This window comes from Ptychodera flava, chromosome 6, assembly GCF_041260155.1.
Source record: "Ptychodera flava strain L36383 chromosome 6, AS_Pfla_20210202, whole genome shotgun sequence".
Lineage (NCBI taxonomy): Eukaryota > Metazoa > Hemichordata > Enteropneusta > Ptychoderidae > Ptychodera > Ptychodera flava.
In genome coordinates, this window is record NC_091933.1 from 24,914,456 (window position 1) to 24,931,129 (window position 16,674).

General features: G+C 39.6%; 2 protein-coding genes across 2 annotated transcripts; both read left to right on the plus strand.

Moving 5' to 3' along the window:
• Nucleotides 1-696: 696 nt before the first annotated feature.
• On the plus strand, nt 697-5,795 carry LOC139134403 (collagen triple helix repeat-containing protein 1-like). The gene is made up of 4 exons (XM_070701265.1): nt 697-798; nt 1,396-1,623; nt 4,217-4,412; nt 5,106-5,795. The coding sequence occupies exons 1-4, from the start codon at nt 697-699 to the stop codon at nt 5,255-5,257; spliced, it is 678 nt and encodes a 225-aa protein (XP_070557366.1). The 3' UTR covers nt 5,258-5,795.
• A 5,453-nt stretch (nt 5,796-11,248) lies between these two features.
• Nucleotides 11,249-16,674, plus strand: LOC139135292 (collagen triple helix repeat-containing protein 1-like). Its single transcript, XM_070702612.1, has 4 exons — nt 11,249-11,397; nt 11,959-12,186; nt 13,572-13,767; nt 15,934-16,674. Exons 1-4 carry the CDS (start codon nt 11,296-11,298, stop codon nt 16,080-16,082), a joined length of 675 nt encoding a protein of 224 aa, XP_070558713.1. The 5' UTR covers nt 11,249-11,295; the 3' UTR covers nt 16,083-16,674.

Sequence of the window (16,674 nt, forward strand, 5' to 3'; positions counted from 1 at the left end):
ATATTAAAATCCAAAGCACTCTTTCATTCTGCACCTATCTTTGTCACACATTCTCTTGTTTCTTCCGCTGCTCTGGTCTCTGGAACTTCGCTTTTGCTTGCAAATGCTTTCTAGTTTTCATTTATTCCTACTCGGTCACTTTTACTTAGATACACACTTTTTATATTTTCGTTTACCTGTATCGTGCCGATGATCTGGATCAAAACAAGGATGATTTTCCTCAATTTTCATCATTCTTTCCTCCATATCAAAGTTAACTGACCGCTTCAATGCATTTACTAAACAGGTCGATGCTCTCTTATCAAAGAAATTGTGACCAAATCAAACCAGGTCGAATAAAATACAGCCCCCACCTACTGGTAGCAGGACAGTAGCTGTGTCATTCAGCTTTCTGTTCATGCGAAGTTTTCTTCCTACGTCATTTAATGTCCAGCAATGAATCCCTTTGATGATTCTTTTAGCTTGACCTTTAGCTTGACCTTTGAAAATATGACTAGAAACCCAATCACCCAATTCGTAAACAAGTTTCGCTTCCTCAACGGCTTCTAAAGGATCGACCATTCAATCTTTAGGGCGGAATAGGGTTAAGGAAGACGAAAAATGGTCAAACCCCCTGGAGCTTGAAAATTTGAATGTCGGCATTCTGACAACCCTCCGGAGAGTTGACGCATTCATTTATTCCAACTTGAGGAAAAGATGGAGATGGACTTGCGAACATCCAAGTTTGCCGTCGTCGTTTTCATGATAACTGTCAGTGGTGGCATTGTTAGATCTCAGGGGACCAGTGGTTCTGAACAGGTATTCAACATTCTTTTCTTTCATCATTATTAATATTAAGCAGCAAATATATCTGGAACGACAGATAAAAAAACCCGGGTGGCATGCGTACCATTCTGATGTAAACTCCAGAGGAGAACGCCCATTTTGATATTGTCTAAGTTTCCGTTTAAATTTCGTTAGTTGGGAATCATTTTCGAACACGAGACTTTGTAAGAGTTCAAAACAGACTACAGAAAACTGAGACAAATGAGACTGTGACTGAGTGTATGACAGAATATGATCTAATCACGATGATGTATTCCTAATTCCTCTAATCTCTTTCCACTGAAAACTTTGTTCTCAAATCCAGGTTTTTTTTCGTAGCCTGCCTCCTCCCCCCCCTCTCTCTCTCTCTCTCTCTCTCTCTCTCCTCCTCTCTCTCTCTCTCTCTCTCTCTCTCCTCTCTCCTCTCTCTCTCTCTCTCTGCAGCCTGCCAAATGTGTTTATACAAGGTACTTTGAAAAGACATTCGAGTTTTCATCTTGCCCTTGATTTTTGGCGATTTCCCTTTTATTGTATTGTTTTCGCCGGGCGAAACAGCAACAGTAAATATCTCCATTTTTATTTTGATTTCAGTCTCGTTCTCAAAGCTGTCCAGCCCCCGCTGGTATCCCGGGAATTCCTGGAACACCCGGAAGTCCAGGTCGTGACGGTCGCGATGGGTTCAGGGGTGAAAAGGGTGAACCTGGCCAAACAGGTCAAAAAGGGGAAGTCGGAGAGAGGGGCGAAGACGCCCTCCCCCGGAATATCAAGCAATGTGCTTGGGATAAAATAAGCGACGGTCGAGAAAATGGAATCATCAAGGTACACTCATATGTTGTCTTGAAATACTGTTTCCGTTTTGAAAAAAAAATAATGATGTTTGATCAATGTAAGGGAGAAGATATCTGTTTCCTTAGTCCTGAAACATTTATCTGCTGGCTCTCTGTATACTATGTACTGTACGATACAGTACAGTAGCAGCATCTAGTACGTTGAAGAATGATTGTGAATATAATTTTTTTAGGCCACCGAAACACTATCAAAGTGGATTATTACGAAAGAAAGACAGTGCTTAGTAGATAAATGAATGAACGAACGAAATATCCGTCGTAACGTAACTTTCAGAAATACAATGTAAGATGGTTAGGTCATTGAATGCTTTTTCAAGTGTTTTTTGCTCTGATTCCTGTGGTAAATTATATCCATTTAGGCAGAAATTTGTAAAACGGAACCATAGACTCTTGAACAAGACTAAAGAGCCGTAGGACAAGACAAAATGAAAAAGCAGACATTTTTAGGGGGATGGTGTCCTTATATCCGAATGGCGGTTTTAAATTTTTTAACGATAGACTTGTAAGGGATGGACCATTAGATCTTGGGAGGGGTGGTCAAAAACAGAAAAAAAAATTTCAGAGCAGAAAGTTAGGAAAAAAATCTTCAAACTAGTTTGCAAAATAAATAAAAAAATAAATAAGAAGACAAATGCGTAAAAAAATCTGCAAAAGTCTTTAAAATCTTGAATTTGTTTTAGATTTTACCGACAGGAAGCAGCTTTCTGTATTTTTAGTACATCCTCCAGGCACATTTTTAATTTTATTTATACATTTAGAGTGACTGTATCCCTTATACTGGAAGTTGTGATCATCTTATCTTTTCAGGACTTTTGTATTCTGATCATTTGAAAATTATAAAATTATAGAGCCTGTTTTCTACTTGTTTCCTGCGTACAAACCAAGCAGGTACACTAGGTAAACATTGAAACTATGGTATGGTTGTCAAGACAGAAAGTTATATTTGCCTTTTAAGATCAAGGTGAACAGATGCAGGCCACATCAGGTTCATTTTTTCACAGCATTTTATTGCAATGATGAATGCAAGAATGGGTGAACAAGTAGAAACACGTCAATAATGATAAAACAACATATCAAGTCATTATGTATTATTTTGCTTTTAAAAAGGCATTTTCAATTCTTTTTTCTCAAAAAACAGCCTCAAAAAACAACAGCAACACATTTTTTAACATTCAACAATACACTACGTAAAATGCCATCTATCCAACAAATCAAAACACAAAAACACACAAAAGGGTTGAACTTTGAAAGTTTCTCGATAACAAATACTGAATAAATCTGCATGAATAATCGTTTGTGTGTAGCAAATGCTGAATGACAATTATCTGAAGAATTTTTCCACCACAAAAAGAGCATGATTTAAACAAATCTTAAGGGACTTATGTAGCAAATTTCAAAGAAATTGGACAAGCCCTTTCAGAGAATACAGATTTTTTGACCATGAATGGCATAAATTGCCCTAAAAAGACAAATATTGAAATTTCACCACATCTATACACATCCAATCAATTTGGACATGCTGCTACAGAGAAATAGATGTTTGATCAAAAAGGGCAACAATTGCTCTAAAAACACAAATATGCAAATTTCACTATATTTTGCAAACAGCTTCTCAGCTTGTCAAAATCAATTGTAAATCATGAGATATGCATGATGTTTGGTAGGGTGAATGTAGGCATTTCACCACGCAGTAGAAAGGGAAGCCAGGAAACCAAAATAGTCAATTTTCAAAACTATAGAAAGCTACTGAGGAGCAAGAAGACCATGTTTCAGAGGAAGATGTGTAATCTGAAAAAAATGCTCCCCAAGTGCCACCAAATAACACCATTTTAATCTCTATTTTTCAAAAGCTCCAACGGCAGGAGGGGGGTGTCCCCCCTCCTGACCTCCCCCCGCAAAAATACTCCCCAAATGCCACCAAATAACACCATTTTAATCTCTATTTTTCAAAAGCTCCAACGACAGGAGGGGGGACAACCCCCTCCTGCCCTCCCCCCGTGACCACTTGCGCGGTCGCTTGTGGTGCTTCGCACCACATCTTTGCCCTCTTTATCCTCAGACAGCGACGAACTAAAAATAATTATAAATCTGAAAATTTACTCTGAAAAAAAAAAATTGCACAGCTAATCTCAATTGCAAAAAAAAATTTAGAAATTTACAATAGTAAAAAAACATTTTTCACATTTCATTGTGACCACCCCCCCTCCCAAGATCTAATGGTCCATCCCTAAGCATGCATGTTTATCAGGGTCGACGAGTTTAATCTTTGATTGGTCCAATTGCCTGAAGCGACGTACGTTCTTTACATTGCACCAATTCATCGTATGAGTCATATTATCGACCAATCATTTCTCTCGTCTAATCGATCAGAGATGGTCCGAACGGGCAGGTCTGACCGGTCACTGATAGGTCAATACTTTGCAGAAGGGACAAATTTTGATATGATTGTTACTATAATTAGATTTTTAGAGATTTCAAACAAAGGTAAATAGGGGAAATGAAGGTAATCAGGAGGAAAGAAAATATTACACACAATACAAAATTTGTTTTGATTTAACTTTCAGGAGTGTCAGTTTCACAAGTTATCGAGCACCACTGCACTGCGTGTCCTATGGAATGGTAACATCCGTGCCTTGTCATCCGGAGGAAGCTGCACTCGTTGGTATTTCACGTTTGATGGCGCTGAGTGCAGCGACCCTTTCCCAATCGATACGGTCCTTCATGTCCATAACGACTACAACATGCTTTTTGGAACATCAGGTTTGTACCTCAAATTCTTAACTTTCACGTGTATCCGGATCACGTGGTATCTGTCATACAACACGAAGGGTGCTGATTTCATTTCCGGTGGATGAGCAGTTTAGAATAAAGCCAATCAGTTTGGGTTCGCTGCACGGGCAACAAAACAGACCAACTAAGTTTTATGCGGATCAGCATGTTAATATCACTTGCAAAGCGATTCCACCATTATAATAATTGTCATATCATACCAGTATAATGATGGCGCAAATACTGCGATTTGACTGGTCGAGACGTAAATTTAACCGTGCTACATTCGCAGTATAGCACGGTTTGAGCAGGCATGAGCTCTCAGCCAGAGAAAAATTACATTGTTGTCGTTTCACGGCAGAATTTCAATTTAATATTATGATATAATTGCAATAATTCACTCCAGCAACGGGTATGCCACTCGATCTTGACCAGTTTACTACTTATATGTATTCGCTATCGCTCAAGCACCTATGTCATGACTGCTCAAAATATCGTGGCATACCGTCGTAGGATTCAATGGTAACTTGACATAAATTAATGACGTCGCGGGCCGCGTAGTCATCATTTCACTGAAAGTAACCCGGAACGATTTTCGACCCGACAACTTCGTAAATTAGAAATGATCAAATTACACATTTCTTGTCAGCTAAATATACGTGTTTTGTCTTTTGTTCATTTCAGTTGAAGGGCTGTGCTTTGGTATCGGAGCAGGGCGAGTTGACATCGAGTTTCGGGTAGCAACCGGTTGTTATGGTTACCAAGAAGCAAATGTCCACACCGGCTGGAATTCTGTCAGTAGAATGATTATCGAAGAAGTGTCAATGCGTAGCTAACCGAAACTATTCAGGCTTGATGTTGGTCTGAAGGGTTTGATAACACTGGCATGACCTTCCAAACTTCGACAAGGATCAGAATATCAGAGATACAGAAGTACATAATTTGACCAACGAGGTGCGCTGAGGGTGCCCACGGGGCACGAAACTATTAACCAAGCAGTTACTTGAAAGGGATACAGTCGTCGGAACTGCGCTCACAGGTCGTATAGGATCTATAAGACCAACGTAAATACATGTCTGTCATAATCGACATCGTATAACATAAATGTTGAAGCTATGATGATGAGGCGCATCTAGATATCGTGCACGAAATACATTGTTCGTAAACAAGAAACTCGCACAGGCGCAGTCCCGACGACCGTTCCCTTTAAATATTTGTAGCTCGTTGCATATATGTTAACCAAGTCATGTGGTACTGCAATGCATTGTGTACTCGTTAGTGGATGATTTTGAATCAGTTTTCATACATAAAGTATACCTTTTGCCAGATAATCGAGCTTTTAAAGGAACAAAGTCGCCCATTTTCCATTAATTCTGTTTGATATGAGATACTACTTAATTTTTTTTTGCATTTTGGAAGATACTGAATGAATGAGTGACCATACAATATATATTTGATCCCGATTTTAGACAAATTAAATGAAACCATCGCAAAAATGAATTAATGATCATGACCATTAATTCATTTTCGCCATGGTTTCATGTAATTTGCATGTCTAAAACGGGGGTCGAATATGTGTATGGTCACCCATTCATTTAGTATCTCTCAACATGTCAAACAATATGCTAGTAAGTAGTATCTCGTATCAAACAAAATCAATGAAAAATGGGTGACTTTGTTCCTTTAAGCGAAATCTACAAGTTGTCATTACAATTCATAAGTCGTTCTGAATCGAACTTACCGGAATGTAAAATTTGTAAATTCCAGAGTAAATAAAGATTTCTATTACGACTTAGTAACCGAGGTATGGTTCAAATTTCATTCTCACCCCCTCTTTTATATCCCCTGGCCAATATTACGGTCAACAATCTAGAAACTCTGAAAATACATGAAACACTGGTCTGGTCATTCTGCGGTGAAATGTCCATCCTCTCACAACACCAGAGTAGACTTTCAGGAGACCTCAGATCATTTTAATACATTTGCCTTCAAGTCGGATGAAAAAGGAAATTAAACACCCTCTCCTCCTCCAATGATCTCTTATCGAGACAATTCTTTCGTACAATTGAAGACGGAGCTGTCGCTAAATGCTTCTGAAGTGTTATTGAGGAGAACCTAGTCTCAGAGACTAAGACATTGCTTTATGGATTACGTCCAGCGCCGGTGGATTTCGGTTATATGAAGGTATCACATAACTTTAATTGGTGGAAGTGTGAGTATATCTCAACAGATTCGCAGTGACAAGTACTACTGTGAGAAATCCTAACCATGTGTCAATCTTTCTGGCTAGACCATGTGTAAGTTTTGGTGTAAATGTATATTCAATATCCGCGATTCGGGAAAGGTGAAGTTCCTACCATCTTTGGCAGGAACAAGTTCTGTGCTCAATGTATCATTTGCGTTGATGACCCGGATGATTTTCACATTTGATGTGTAAAAGATGGAAATATTACGGTGCAGAATGTATGTATTTCAGTTTCTCTCTACGATTGTTTAGGGGCCCAAGCCTTAAAAGATACAGTATTCTTGTATAGCAGGTTACTATGATAACAGTAATAGATATTAAACTGTATAAGTGTAATCATGGTAATTATATGTAGTGTACTTTGTAACACACCTCGTCCGAACTCTACGTTGTTGTGATTTATTTAATTTACGGTCACGTGGTATGTATCATTTTGACGCTGATACGTGCAAAGAGCAAGTTATGGGTTAACAGTTTCCAAAACTGTTAACATCATGCAAAGACGCCATGCCAACCGATTTGTGAACACCGTGGTACTATACATCACACATCAATCATTTCCTTGCATCTGGCACATTCCTTTCTAGCTTCAAAACTGCTCTTGTCAAACCACCATTGAAGAAAAAATCTCTCGACCCAAACTACCAACCTCTTCCAAACCTGTCTTTTTTGTCTAAAATACATGAAAGAATAATTCTATCACAATGAAGCGTTCATCTCATTTTACGAAACCCTTTGAACCCTCTTCAATCTGCATACAAACCACATCACGGCACTGAAACGGCACTATCGAAAATCGTCAATGACATGGCATCCTTCTCCCCCGTTCTGAACACACTTTTGGAATCTCAGGAACCTGGTTTCAATGTTACCTTTCAGGCAGAACTCAAATTTTAATTAATGACATGCGATCAACTCCATCATCTATCTCTCTTGGTGCCCCGTAAGGCTCAGCATTCAACCCTTTCCTATCTGTTTTGTACACTGACCCGTACACTGACTCTCTTTACAACCTGGTCAGAAAATACTCATTACAGTAAATCACTACGTCTTTGCCGATGACAACCAATTATAGAAGGATCAGCTTAAGCCAACCATAGAATCTGCTCAATCCAACCATAGAATCTGCTCAAAGTTGTATCACTGATATCAGACAGTGGCATCTAATAAACTCCAGTTGAATGACAGTAAGACAGAGGTAATACTAATATCATCACCAGACAAGCTGCGAAATCATCTCTTCGTTCGTCCGTCCATAAATCTGAGCGATTTGATACAATTTTCGCCTCCTGTGTCAAAACCTTTGGAGTCACAATCGACTCTAACTTGAATATTTGTTAACACGTGCAGAATATTTGCAAAGCTGCATGCATTCAGTGGCTCTATTCGTCACTTCCTATCTTCACAAGCTACTAAAACCTTTGTCTCCGCAATTGTACTTCTTGGGCTATTGTAACTGTCTCCTTTCTGGTTTCCCTAAACAAAGAGAAGAGTGCAAAATGCTGCCGCTCGTTTCGTCTGTAATGCTAAAACACAGGGGCTCACAAGTGGCTATTTAAGTCAATATTACAGCGTTTTTCTTTCTTTTCAATGTTACAAATAAAGCTGAAGAGCACAACATTTGTGTAGCTGTCTTTTGTGTAGCTTGTATTGGCATGTATAGTGCGCCCTCAATGGGGAATGTGATCATATGTAAATACGACCTTTAGTTCCGTGACCTCTAGCCAATTCCTCTGGCCATGCCTTCTGGACACGTGTACAGACGTCGCCGTGTTTACTGTACTATAAGTACAGTAAGCATAGTGAGGGCAGGGCAGGAAGTAGGCATGGCTAGAGCCGGGCCTAGAGGTCACGGAACTAAAGGTCACATTTACGAGGACTAAACTATACATGCCAATACACGCTACACAAAAGACAGCTACACAAGTGTTGTGCTTTTCAGTTGGATTATTTGTAACATTGAAAAAGAAAGAAAAACGCTGTAATATTGACTTGAGGGCAGGGCAGGAAGTAGGCATGGCTAGAGCCGGGCCTAGAGGTCACGGAACTAAAGGTCACATTTACGAGGACTAACTATACATGCCAATACACGCTACACAAAAGACAGCTACACAAGTGTTGTGCTTTTCAGTTGGATTATTTGTAACATTGAAAAAGAAAGAAAAACGCTGTAATATTGACTTAAATAGGCACTTATGCGGCCCTGTGGCTAAAAGTACGATGATGTCCAACCACTTTTGCAAAAGCTATGCTGGCTGCGTATTAGTTCTCGCATTCACTACAAAGTTGTATCTACTTGCTTCAATTCAGTTATGGGTACAGGACCGCAATATCTCTCTGAGCTTCTACATCAAACACTCCAAAGAGACAACTCCGCTCTTCCTCAGATTCTCGACTTCTCAGTATTCTAAGAGTTTCACAAAGACTTTTGGCTAGAGATCTTTCTCTTACATTGGCCCTTCATCATGAAATAAACTTCCCTCTGACCTTGGTCACTCAAACTCTGCCATTTCCTTCCGCCGTTCCCTTTAAGACTTATATCTTAAGACAATAGTTTAACATTTTTCGTTCGCCCAGTCTCCAGTCGAAGTGTTTCAATATTTCCTTTTACATAATGTACCTTGTCGTTTTTGCGTCTCGAGCTCTGTTCTCAGAGGTTAGGCGCATTACAAGCGCACTTCATATTATTTATTATCAACAGTTCGGAACAACTTTGGGCTGGGAAAATTTGAAAGTGCTGTCTACGCATGCGCACAATCTAGAACGTGCGAAGAAGAAGCACGGTCGCCTCGCGCCTGCGACCGAGACGAGTGGTGAAAGCTGATGAAATTCTAGATTTCTCAGGGAGAAAATTGGATAGGGAGTGTTATAAAGCACATATTGACTGGTCATATTCAGGAAACAGCATGCTTTTGTGTTCACTCGGGCCTGAGAGTCGCCATAAACTGTTTTCCTCGACCTACATCCCAGTGAGACTAGACTGCTTTGGGGTGACTCTCGGTCTTAGGCCCTAGGCCAGCAAACGTATGTTGTTACCCTGATGGCCAGTGTAAATGTGTATCTTAAAAAGGTCGTAATACAAAGAAACACTTACCCCAATGGAAGACCATACAAAACAATAACTGTCGTTCATTTTCAAATTCTGTACGATGATATGACATTGAGTCAAAATTTTTCACTCGATTTTGTGCAACTGAACTGCTTGGCACAAGTGTGTGTTTCTGTGCGCATTCCAGAACCATGAAATGCTTTCTACAGGGACTGAGCCCGAATATACTCTGACTTTTTTGATCGCTAACTTCGTCACGATAAGTTTGTGACGAAATTAAATATTTGAAGCATAGAAACTGCACAATAAATTGATAGTATAATTCCCCTTCTATCGGATACATCCACCAAGTGATTTCTTTGGGATGGGAAACCGAGATTAAAATATAATTAATTACAAATATGTGAATATGTACATTGTGAGATGAGTGCATCGAATCTATCAAAACTCTCCTGAAGTTTTATTAGTGCCTTCGTTAGAAGAAATGGCGTGAGGTTGTTGATCAATAAAAATCAGATGATCTTTCAAATTGGAGAACATGGATAGTTTTCGAAACGAAATCTCATCCGGCGGTGAGGCGTGTGGGGACATTTCAAAGCTAGAATACTACGTGCATTTTAGACAATATTACTCGAAAGTGTTTTCTGTGTCAATTTTTCAGAATAGGTAACATCTATGAATCTCTAGTTAATAACGTCTGATGCTCCACTGTTAAATTTAGTTTACAACAGTCTGACAAGCAGCCGACCTTTCTTCAAGAAGTGCAATTCTGATATGCATCCGGTTGTTGCTACATTCCAGAATGTTTGGTTTTGGTCTGTTCCCTTACCGATGGCCTACTTTTGGATGAGTTATACTTACTTCAAATCATGATCCCAGAAGGGTGATCACAATCAATGCTATAGTTATTTATTGTAGGTTTATAGCACACAGTCGCTTGTTGATATGTCCACGGCGGAGGCCCCGGTAACAGCTTAGAAAAGGGGGCTTTTCTTTGCCGTTGCAGTGTTCTTCGCCTGGTAGCTATTCACAAGCGACTGTGGGCATACACATTTTTTGAAACGATATCTTTTCAACCCACTGCGAAATAAGTCCGAGAATGATACATTCACTTGAGTCAACCTGTTTTGACTTCAGTATAGTCTTTGTTTTCCCCTTTTAACGTGAGAGGGGCAACCTTGTTCTGTATAAGAAGCTTTCTTCCTAGGTCATTGAATGACCAATAATGAATCCTGGGGGCATTAATTGGCTGTGCACGTGGCCATTCCAACCATACCATGATTCTGTAAACCAAACATATAAATTTGTAAACAACAGCGTCGTTTCCCCGGGGAAGTTCCTGGGGATGGACTCCTAGATAAGGAGAAGCTAATAAAATATTAAAAAACTACGATACTACAAAGCGCAGCCTTGCTTCTCTGACAAACATGTTAGACTCTCGTACAGAAGTGCAGAAGCCAAGGAAATTCAGCAAAAATTGTTATTGCTTGAAACATGGAAAATTTGCCTTGGATGTCGGCATTGCGACACCCCCTCCAAAGATCTAAGTGCGCATTCCTAGATTCTTAGTCGAGGGAAAGATGGAGATGTGCTTGCGGACATCCACGTTGGGCGCTTTAGTCATCTTGATAACGATCAGTGGCGGGCTTGTTAGATCGCAGGGGACCAGTGGTTCTGAACAGGTATTCAACTTTATTTCCTTTCGCTACAACTGCAACTGTTTTTTTTTATATCGTAAAATTCCGTTATCCCAAATCGAGGAAAACAAGTGGATGGAATGCATACAATTTGTAATGTTCTCTCTAAAGACAAACACCTATTTTGACATCTATCTGCCAGGCCTGTGTTAGTATTGTCGGAATGTTCGGCGAATGGACTGATACTCTTCAATAAATATATCCTGATGAATCCTTTATTGCTCGCTTGTACATTTAGATGTTCTGAGAGAGTAAATTAAATAACAGAGGGGGTGAGGGAAGATGATTGAATGACCAGTAAATCAAGGGGCCTAAAACTCTATTCTCAATCCACAGGCCTTGGTTATATATATATATATATATATATATATATATATATATATATATATATATATATATATATATATATATATATATATATATATATATATATATATATATATTGCTTTAGAGAACATTGTTGAGTAGGAGCAGCGGCGTGTAAGATACCCTGAGCGCTGGCGATTTTAAAGACATTCAGCTTGTTATTTTATTTGTTCATTTTAGCCTCGCTCACATAGTTGTCCAGCCCCTGCAGGTGTCCCAGGAATCCCTGGTACAGCCGGAAGTCCAGGTCGTGACGGTCGCGATGGGTTCAAAGGTGAAAAGGGTGAACCTGGCCAGATGGGTCAAAGAGGGGAAGTTGGAGCCAGGGGCGAAGACGCCCTCCCCCGGAATATAAAGCAGTGTGCTTGGGATAAAATCAACGACGATCGAGACAACGGAATCATCAAGGTGCACAACTAAGATATCGTAAAATGATGTTTTGTGGGGTTTTTTTCATAGAAATAGAAAAAAAACTGAAACATTCATTTTTTCAAATGATCTTCTTAAGGTAGACCGCGTCTCGGGGACAGATATTCAGACTCTCAAACTTTTACAATTTTTTATGAAATACCACTTGTGGGGGTTCATTTTAATGCTTTTGGTGTAAGAAAAAATTTCACCCCCTTAGTTTTTTTCAAAATTCGAAAATTTTATTTTTCTCCATAGAGTTAACACAGGGATGCGGCCATTTTGAATTTCAAATAGTGGTAAATCTTTGGTTCATTTTCACTTAAAACATTTATCTAGTCATTGGAGTCTCGTTGAAATGCGACTGTTAATATCTAAGCTTCAAGCCAACAAAAACTATCGAATGTCAAACATTCTTGATAAATAAAGAAATAGATAAATAGAAATAAACAAATTATTCGTTCCTCCTGACTCACCTTCAGAAATACTAAGAAGGTATTGTTTTTATTTCTTTGAATGCATTGCCCCAAACGTCTTTTTGCTCTTCATGTTCTGAGCAATTATATAATTATATTTTTGCGATGCAACTGCATTTGAGTCCTGACCGAGAATACTCTGAAAAAGAAGACATTTGAAGGGCATCATGTCCTCGAAAGCCCCATGGGACTGCCGTTTTGTCAATATACGTCATAGATTTGCTAATAGCGATCACAGGCGTACGGAATGTTTCCTAGATCGTCGTCGGATGGGAAGTGACTGACACTGCACTGTGAGGCCGAAGGCCGAACCTCGGTACAGTACCGAGGTTCGGCCTTCGGCCTCACAGTACAGTGTCAGTCACTTCCCATCCGACGACGATCTAGGAAACATTCCGTACGCCTGTGATAGCGATCATGCATGGGTATGCATGGGTATAGTTTAACCTTTTTCGTTTACGTAGTCTCCAGTCCCGGTGGTTCAACATTTCTCTGTTATATTGTATTGTCACTATTGCGCCTAGAGCTATGTTAAGAGATTAGGCGCACTACAAATGTACTTTATTATTATTATAGTCGACAGGTTTGAACTGGGATAGGCCAATAATACGTGAAGCATTAGACCGACGTCTTTTTCTTACTCATATCGGCTCGTCGTATGAATCACATGACGATCAATTATTTTATTTTTATTTAATATTTACATTTATTTTAAGTGATGATCTTAAAGGCCTGAAGATCTAGAACTAGTACAAATAGCTCAATTCTTTGCCAAAAGACGAATTATATTTTTGCTGGCGGGCAGTAGATATAGTTGAGACTTCTAAATACGGCAATAGTTGAAAATAAAGGTCATGAGGAGGTAGGCAATATCACATAAAACACAAAATAATTTTTTTCAACTTTCAGGAGTGTCAGTTCCACAAGTTATCAAGCACCACTGCACTGCGTGTCCTGTGGAATGGTAACATCCGTGCCTTGTCATCCGGAGGAAGCTGCACTCGTTGGTATTTCACGTTTGATGGCGCTGAGTGCAGCGACCCATTCCCAATCGATACGGTCCTTCATGTCCATAACAGTTACAACATGCATTTCGGCACATCAGGTTTGTACATTGCTATGTAGACTATTTCATGAATCCGGATCACGTGGTACCATGCGACACTATGGATACTGATTTCACCGAAAGCGGTGGACATAACTTCTGACAGGAGGCTGTGTAACCAACAGGCGCCCGTAGGCTACGTAGTCTGCGTGATCAATCGCTTGTCTGCTCGATCTATCTATCGGTCGCGAACTCTTCAGGTGCAGCCAACGAACAATGCACTTTTAAAAAGGTCCTTACTATGATAAGATATATTGTGCATGACAAATAATGTGAATTGACTAATTTTAAGTCAAGAGGGTAATTAACTAGCTGTTCATAATTTGCCCTCCCACAGAACATTTTTCGACTTACCCTCCCACACTCAAACTTCATTTTTACCCACTCCCCACTTATTTTTGCCTGTTTCCCCTCCCCACTGTGAATTTTTGAAGCTCCCCCGCCCTGTGGCGAAAAAAAACTTGCCAATTTCCCCTGCCCTGGAAACAATTCCCCTCAAAAAGTTTTTCGCCAAGCCCTGTCCCCATGACAATCAACCGATATCCGCCCTGCCCTACAAAAAAAACTAAAATTTGCTCCCCTACCACCTAAAAACATGTCCCCTGCCCTAGCAAAATTAAAATTTCCCCTGCCCTCAAAAATTGCTCCTGGAATAGCTTTTTCGATGAATAGCTCCGTTGGCTGCACCTGACTCTTAGCTCTCCCCCCTCCTGTAACTAAAATACCCAAGATATAAATACGAATCACTCAATCTGCATACGGCCCGATTTTTCAACTGGCCGTGCGCTCACGCAATACATACACATACAGAATTACACTTCAACATACCTTGTTGGATCACAAATTTACCTATCTTCTTGAAAATCATGCCGACGAACGTTTAACCCGCATCGTCTTGAAGAAATTGGCCGTGTTTGAAGCAATATGTGGTGAAGCACGGTCTCCAGAACGATTCTACCATAGATAACGTGATTTATACAAATACCTGACTGCTATTGGTTGATCATCTAATATGGGCAGCGCCTCTGTCGACAAATCGAGAGGGACGATTGCTTTTTGCTTTTAAACAAAGTTCGATCACGCGTACGGTCCCTCAAAAAGGGACCATGGTTAAATTCTAGTCCAATGGATCCACCATTCATATTACAATCATTTTCAAGCCATTTCATCTTACTGTAACAATGATTTGCTTACAACAGCGGCAAGTTCACGAAGAAATTCGTGACATGACGGACCAGCTTAAGACAATCTGTAGAGCTGGCTTGCTTGTGCTCATTGCATGGGACAGTTCCTAGGCTGTGGTATGGTCATTCCACGTAGGAAACTGATGAAGTATCTTAATTGACAGTATGACAGCTCAATATTTGTATAAAGACTGCGCGCATCCGGAAAAAATCAAAACATTCAATTTCATAACTCACACTCAATGAGATCTTAGTCTCGTATAGTTCGTGTTTCTGAATAATATTCATTGCTCCCCTATACTATGTTATCTTTTTCAGCCTCAGTTGCGTCTGGTTTAGCATACGGCTATCCCTGTTGTTTAATATTCTTAAATTATAAAATTCACAAAATTTTACAAAAAATGTGAGTCCCTTGCCAGCTATAATAAGATTGAGTAAATAAACTATGCTTTCATTTATACCCCCCCCCCCCCCCCAGTTGCAATGCCAGTGTTTTGACTTTACACATAATTATGTTAATGGGAATAAAAACAATCGCCGATAAATTTGAGATGCTACGTACTGCGCAGCATTGACAGCGGAACAGCGAAATGTGCCATGCCAATTCTTGCAAAGAACGTTTGCTTCAAACTAACGCTCAAAATTGTCGTTTTTATACCTCTTTCTTCATTCCTAAAAAGATGTTGATCCCCTACACAACTTCAGGCTGTCTACTTATTGCCTTCGGCAATATCACAGTGTTATTACAGAAATTGACAGGAATTGATAAGTACTGATTTCAATTATTCTCTGCCTAACTCAGAGTTTAAAGTTTGCAATCAGTTTAAAGGTACATACATTATTATTACGCAATTCTTGTACAAATCGTCTTTCTACTATAATGTTTGTTCAACCTGAAAAGTCAAAAGATACAGCGAACGAATCTCAGCTAGTTTTCACTCCCGGTCTTTTAAATGAAAAATACATTTTTCTTTCATTTCAGTTGAAGGATTGTGTTATGGCATCGGTGCTGGGCGAGTTGACGTCGAGTTTCGGGTAGCAAGAGCTTGCGATGGTCGAGCAGCAGATGCGTATACTGGCTGGCATTCTGTCAGCAGAATTATTATAGAAGAAGTACCAGTGTCCAACTAAACACAACTATCTTAGTTAGATGTTTAATATGATCTGAAAGATTCGATCTCACTGGCGCACGCATCTTTCCCAGTGGCCACCAAGTGTCAGAGATGACGGAACATGTGAAAGTGTTTGACCTACAGGGCGCAAGGAGCGCGCCGCCAGGGGACGAATCTTACAAACTAACAAAATCAACATGGCTTTTTTTTTGCGTCAAGGTCACATTTACCAAAGATATTCAGCAAAAACCATAAAAAACTTTCACTGAAGGATTTTTTATGGTATCCAGTGCGTCATTCATTTTTCTCCACAAACTCTGAAACTGTTCTTTCCTACACAAATAGATAGCCTACTAGTATTGGGTGATCTTGAATCATTGAATAGTTAATCCAACTTTGAACAGGTTAACAATATGACAAGTATACGCCGTGATATTTGCTCGAACCAGGAATGTGATCTACTTACTATTGTGCAAACAATATGTTGCATTCTGCCTCAATGAATTTCGTTGGTCGTTTTGAATTATAATTATTGGAACGCACGATACGGAAATCAAAAGTTTGTAGTGTAATGTATCTTGTAGTCAGTAAACCTGTAGCATGATATAGTA

What these genes read in the sequence shown, in the direction of transcription:
- LOC139135292 (XM_070702612.1), top strand. Translation starts at nt 11,296, where the DNA reads ATGGAGATGTGCTTGCGGACATCCACGTTGGGCGCTTTAGTCATCTTG. An exon ending in GAGACAACGGAATCATCAAG is followed by an intron (nt 12,187 to 13,571) that starts GTGCACAACTAA and finishes TTCAACTTTCAG; the next exon opens with GAGTGTCAGTTCCACAAGTT. An exon ending in CATGCATTTCGGCACATCAG is followed by an intron (nt 13,768 to 15,933) that starts GTTTGTACATTG and finishes CTTTCATTTCAG; the next exon opens with TTGAAGGATTGTGTTATGGC.
- LOC139134403 (XM_070701265.1), top strand. Translation starts at nt 697, where the DNA reads ATGGAGATGGACTTGCGAACATCCAAGTTTGCCGTCGTCGTTTTCATG. An exon ending in GAGAAAATGGAATCATCAAG is followed by an intron (nt 1,624 to 4,216) that starts GTACACTCATAT and finishes TTTAACTTTCAG; the next exon opens with GAGTGTCAGTTTCACAAGTT. An exon ending in CATGCTTTTTGGAACATCAG is followed by an intron (nt 4,413 to 5,105) that starts GTTTGTACCTCA and finishes TGTTCATTTCAG; the next exon opens with TTGAAGGGCTGTGCTTTGGT.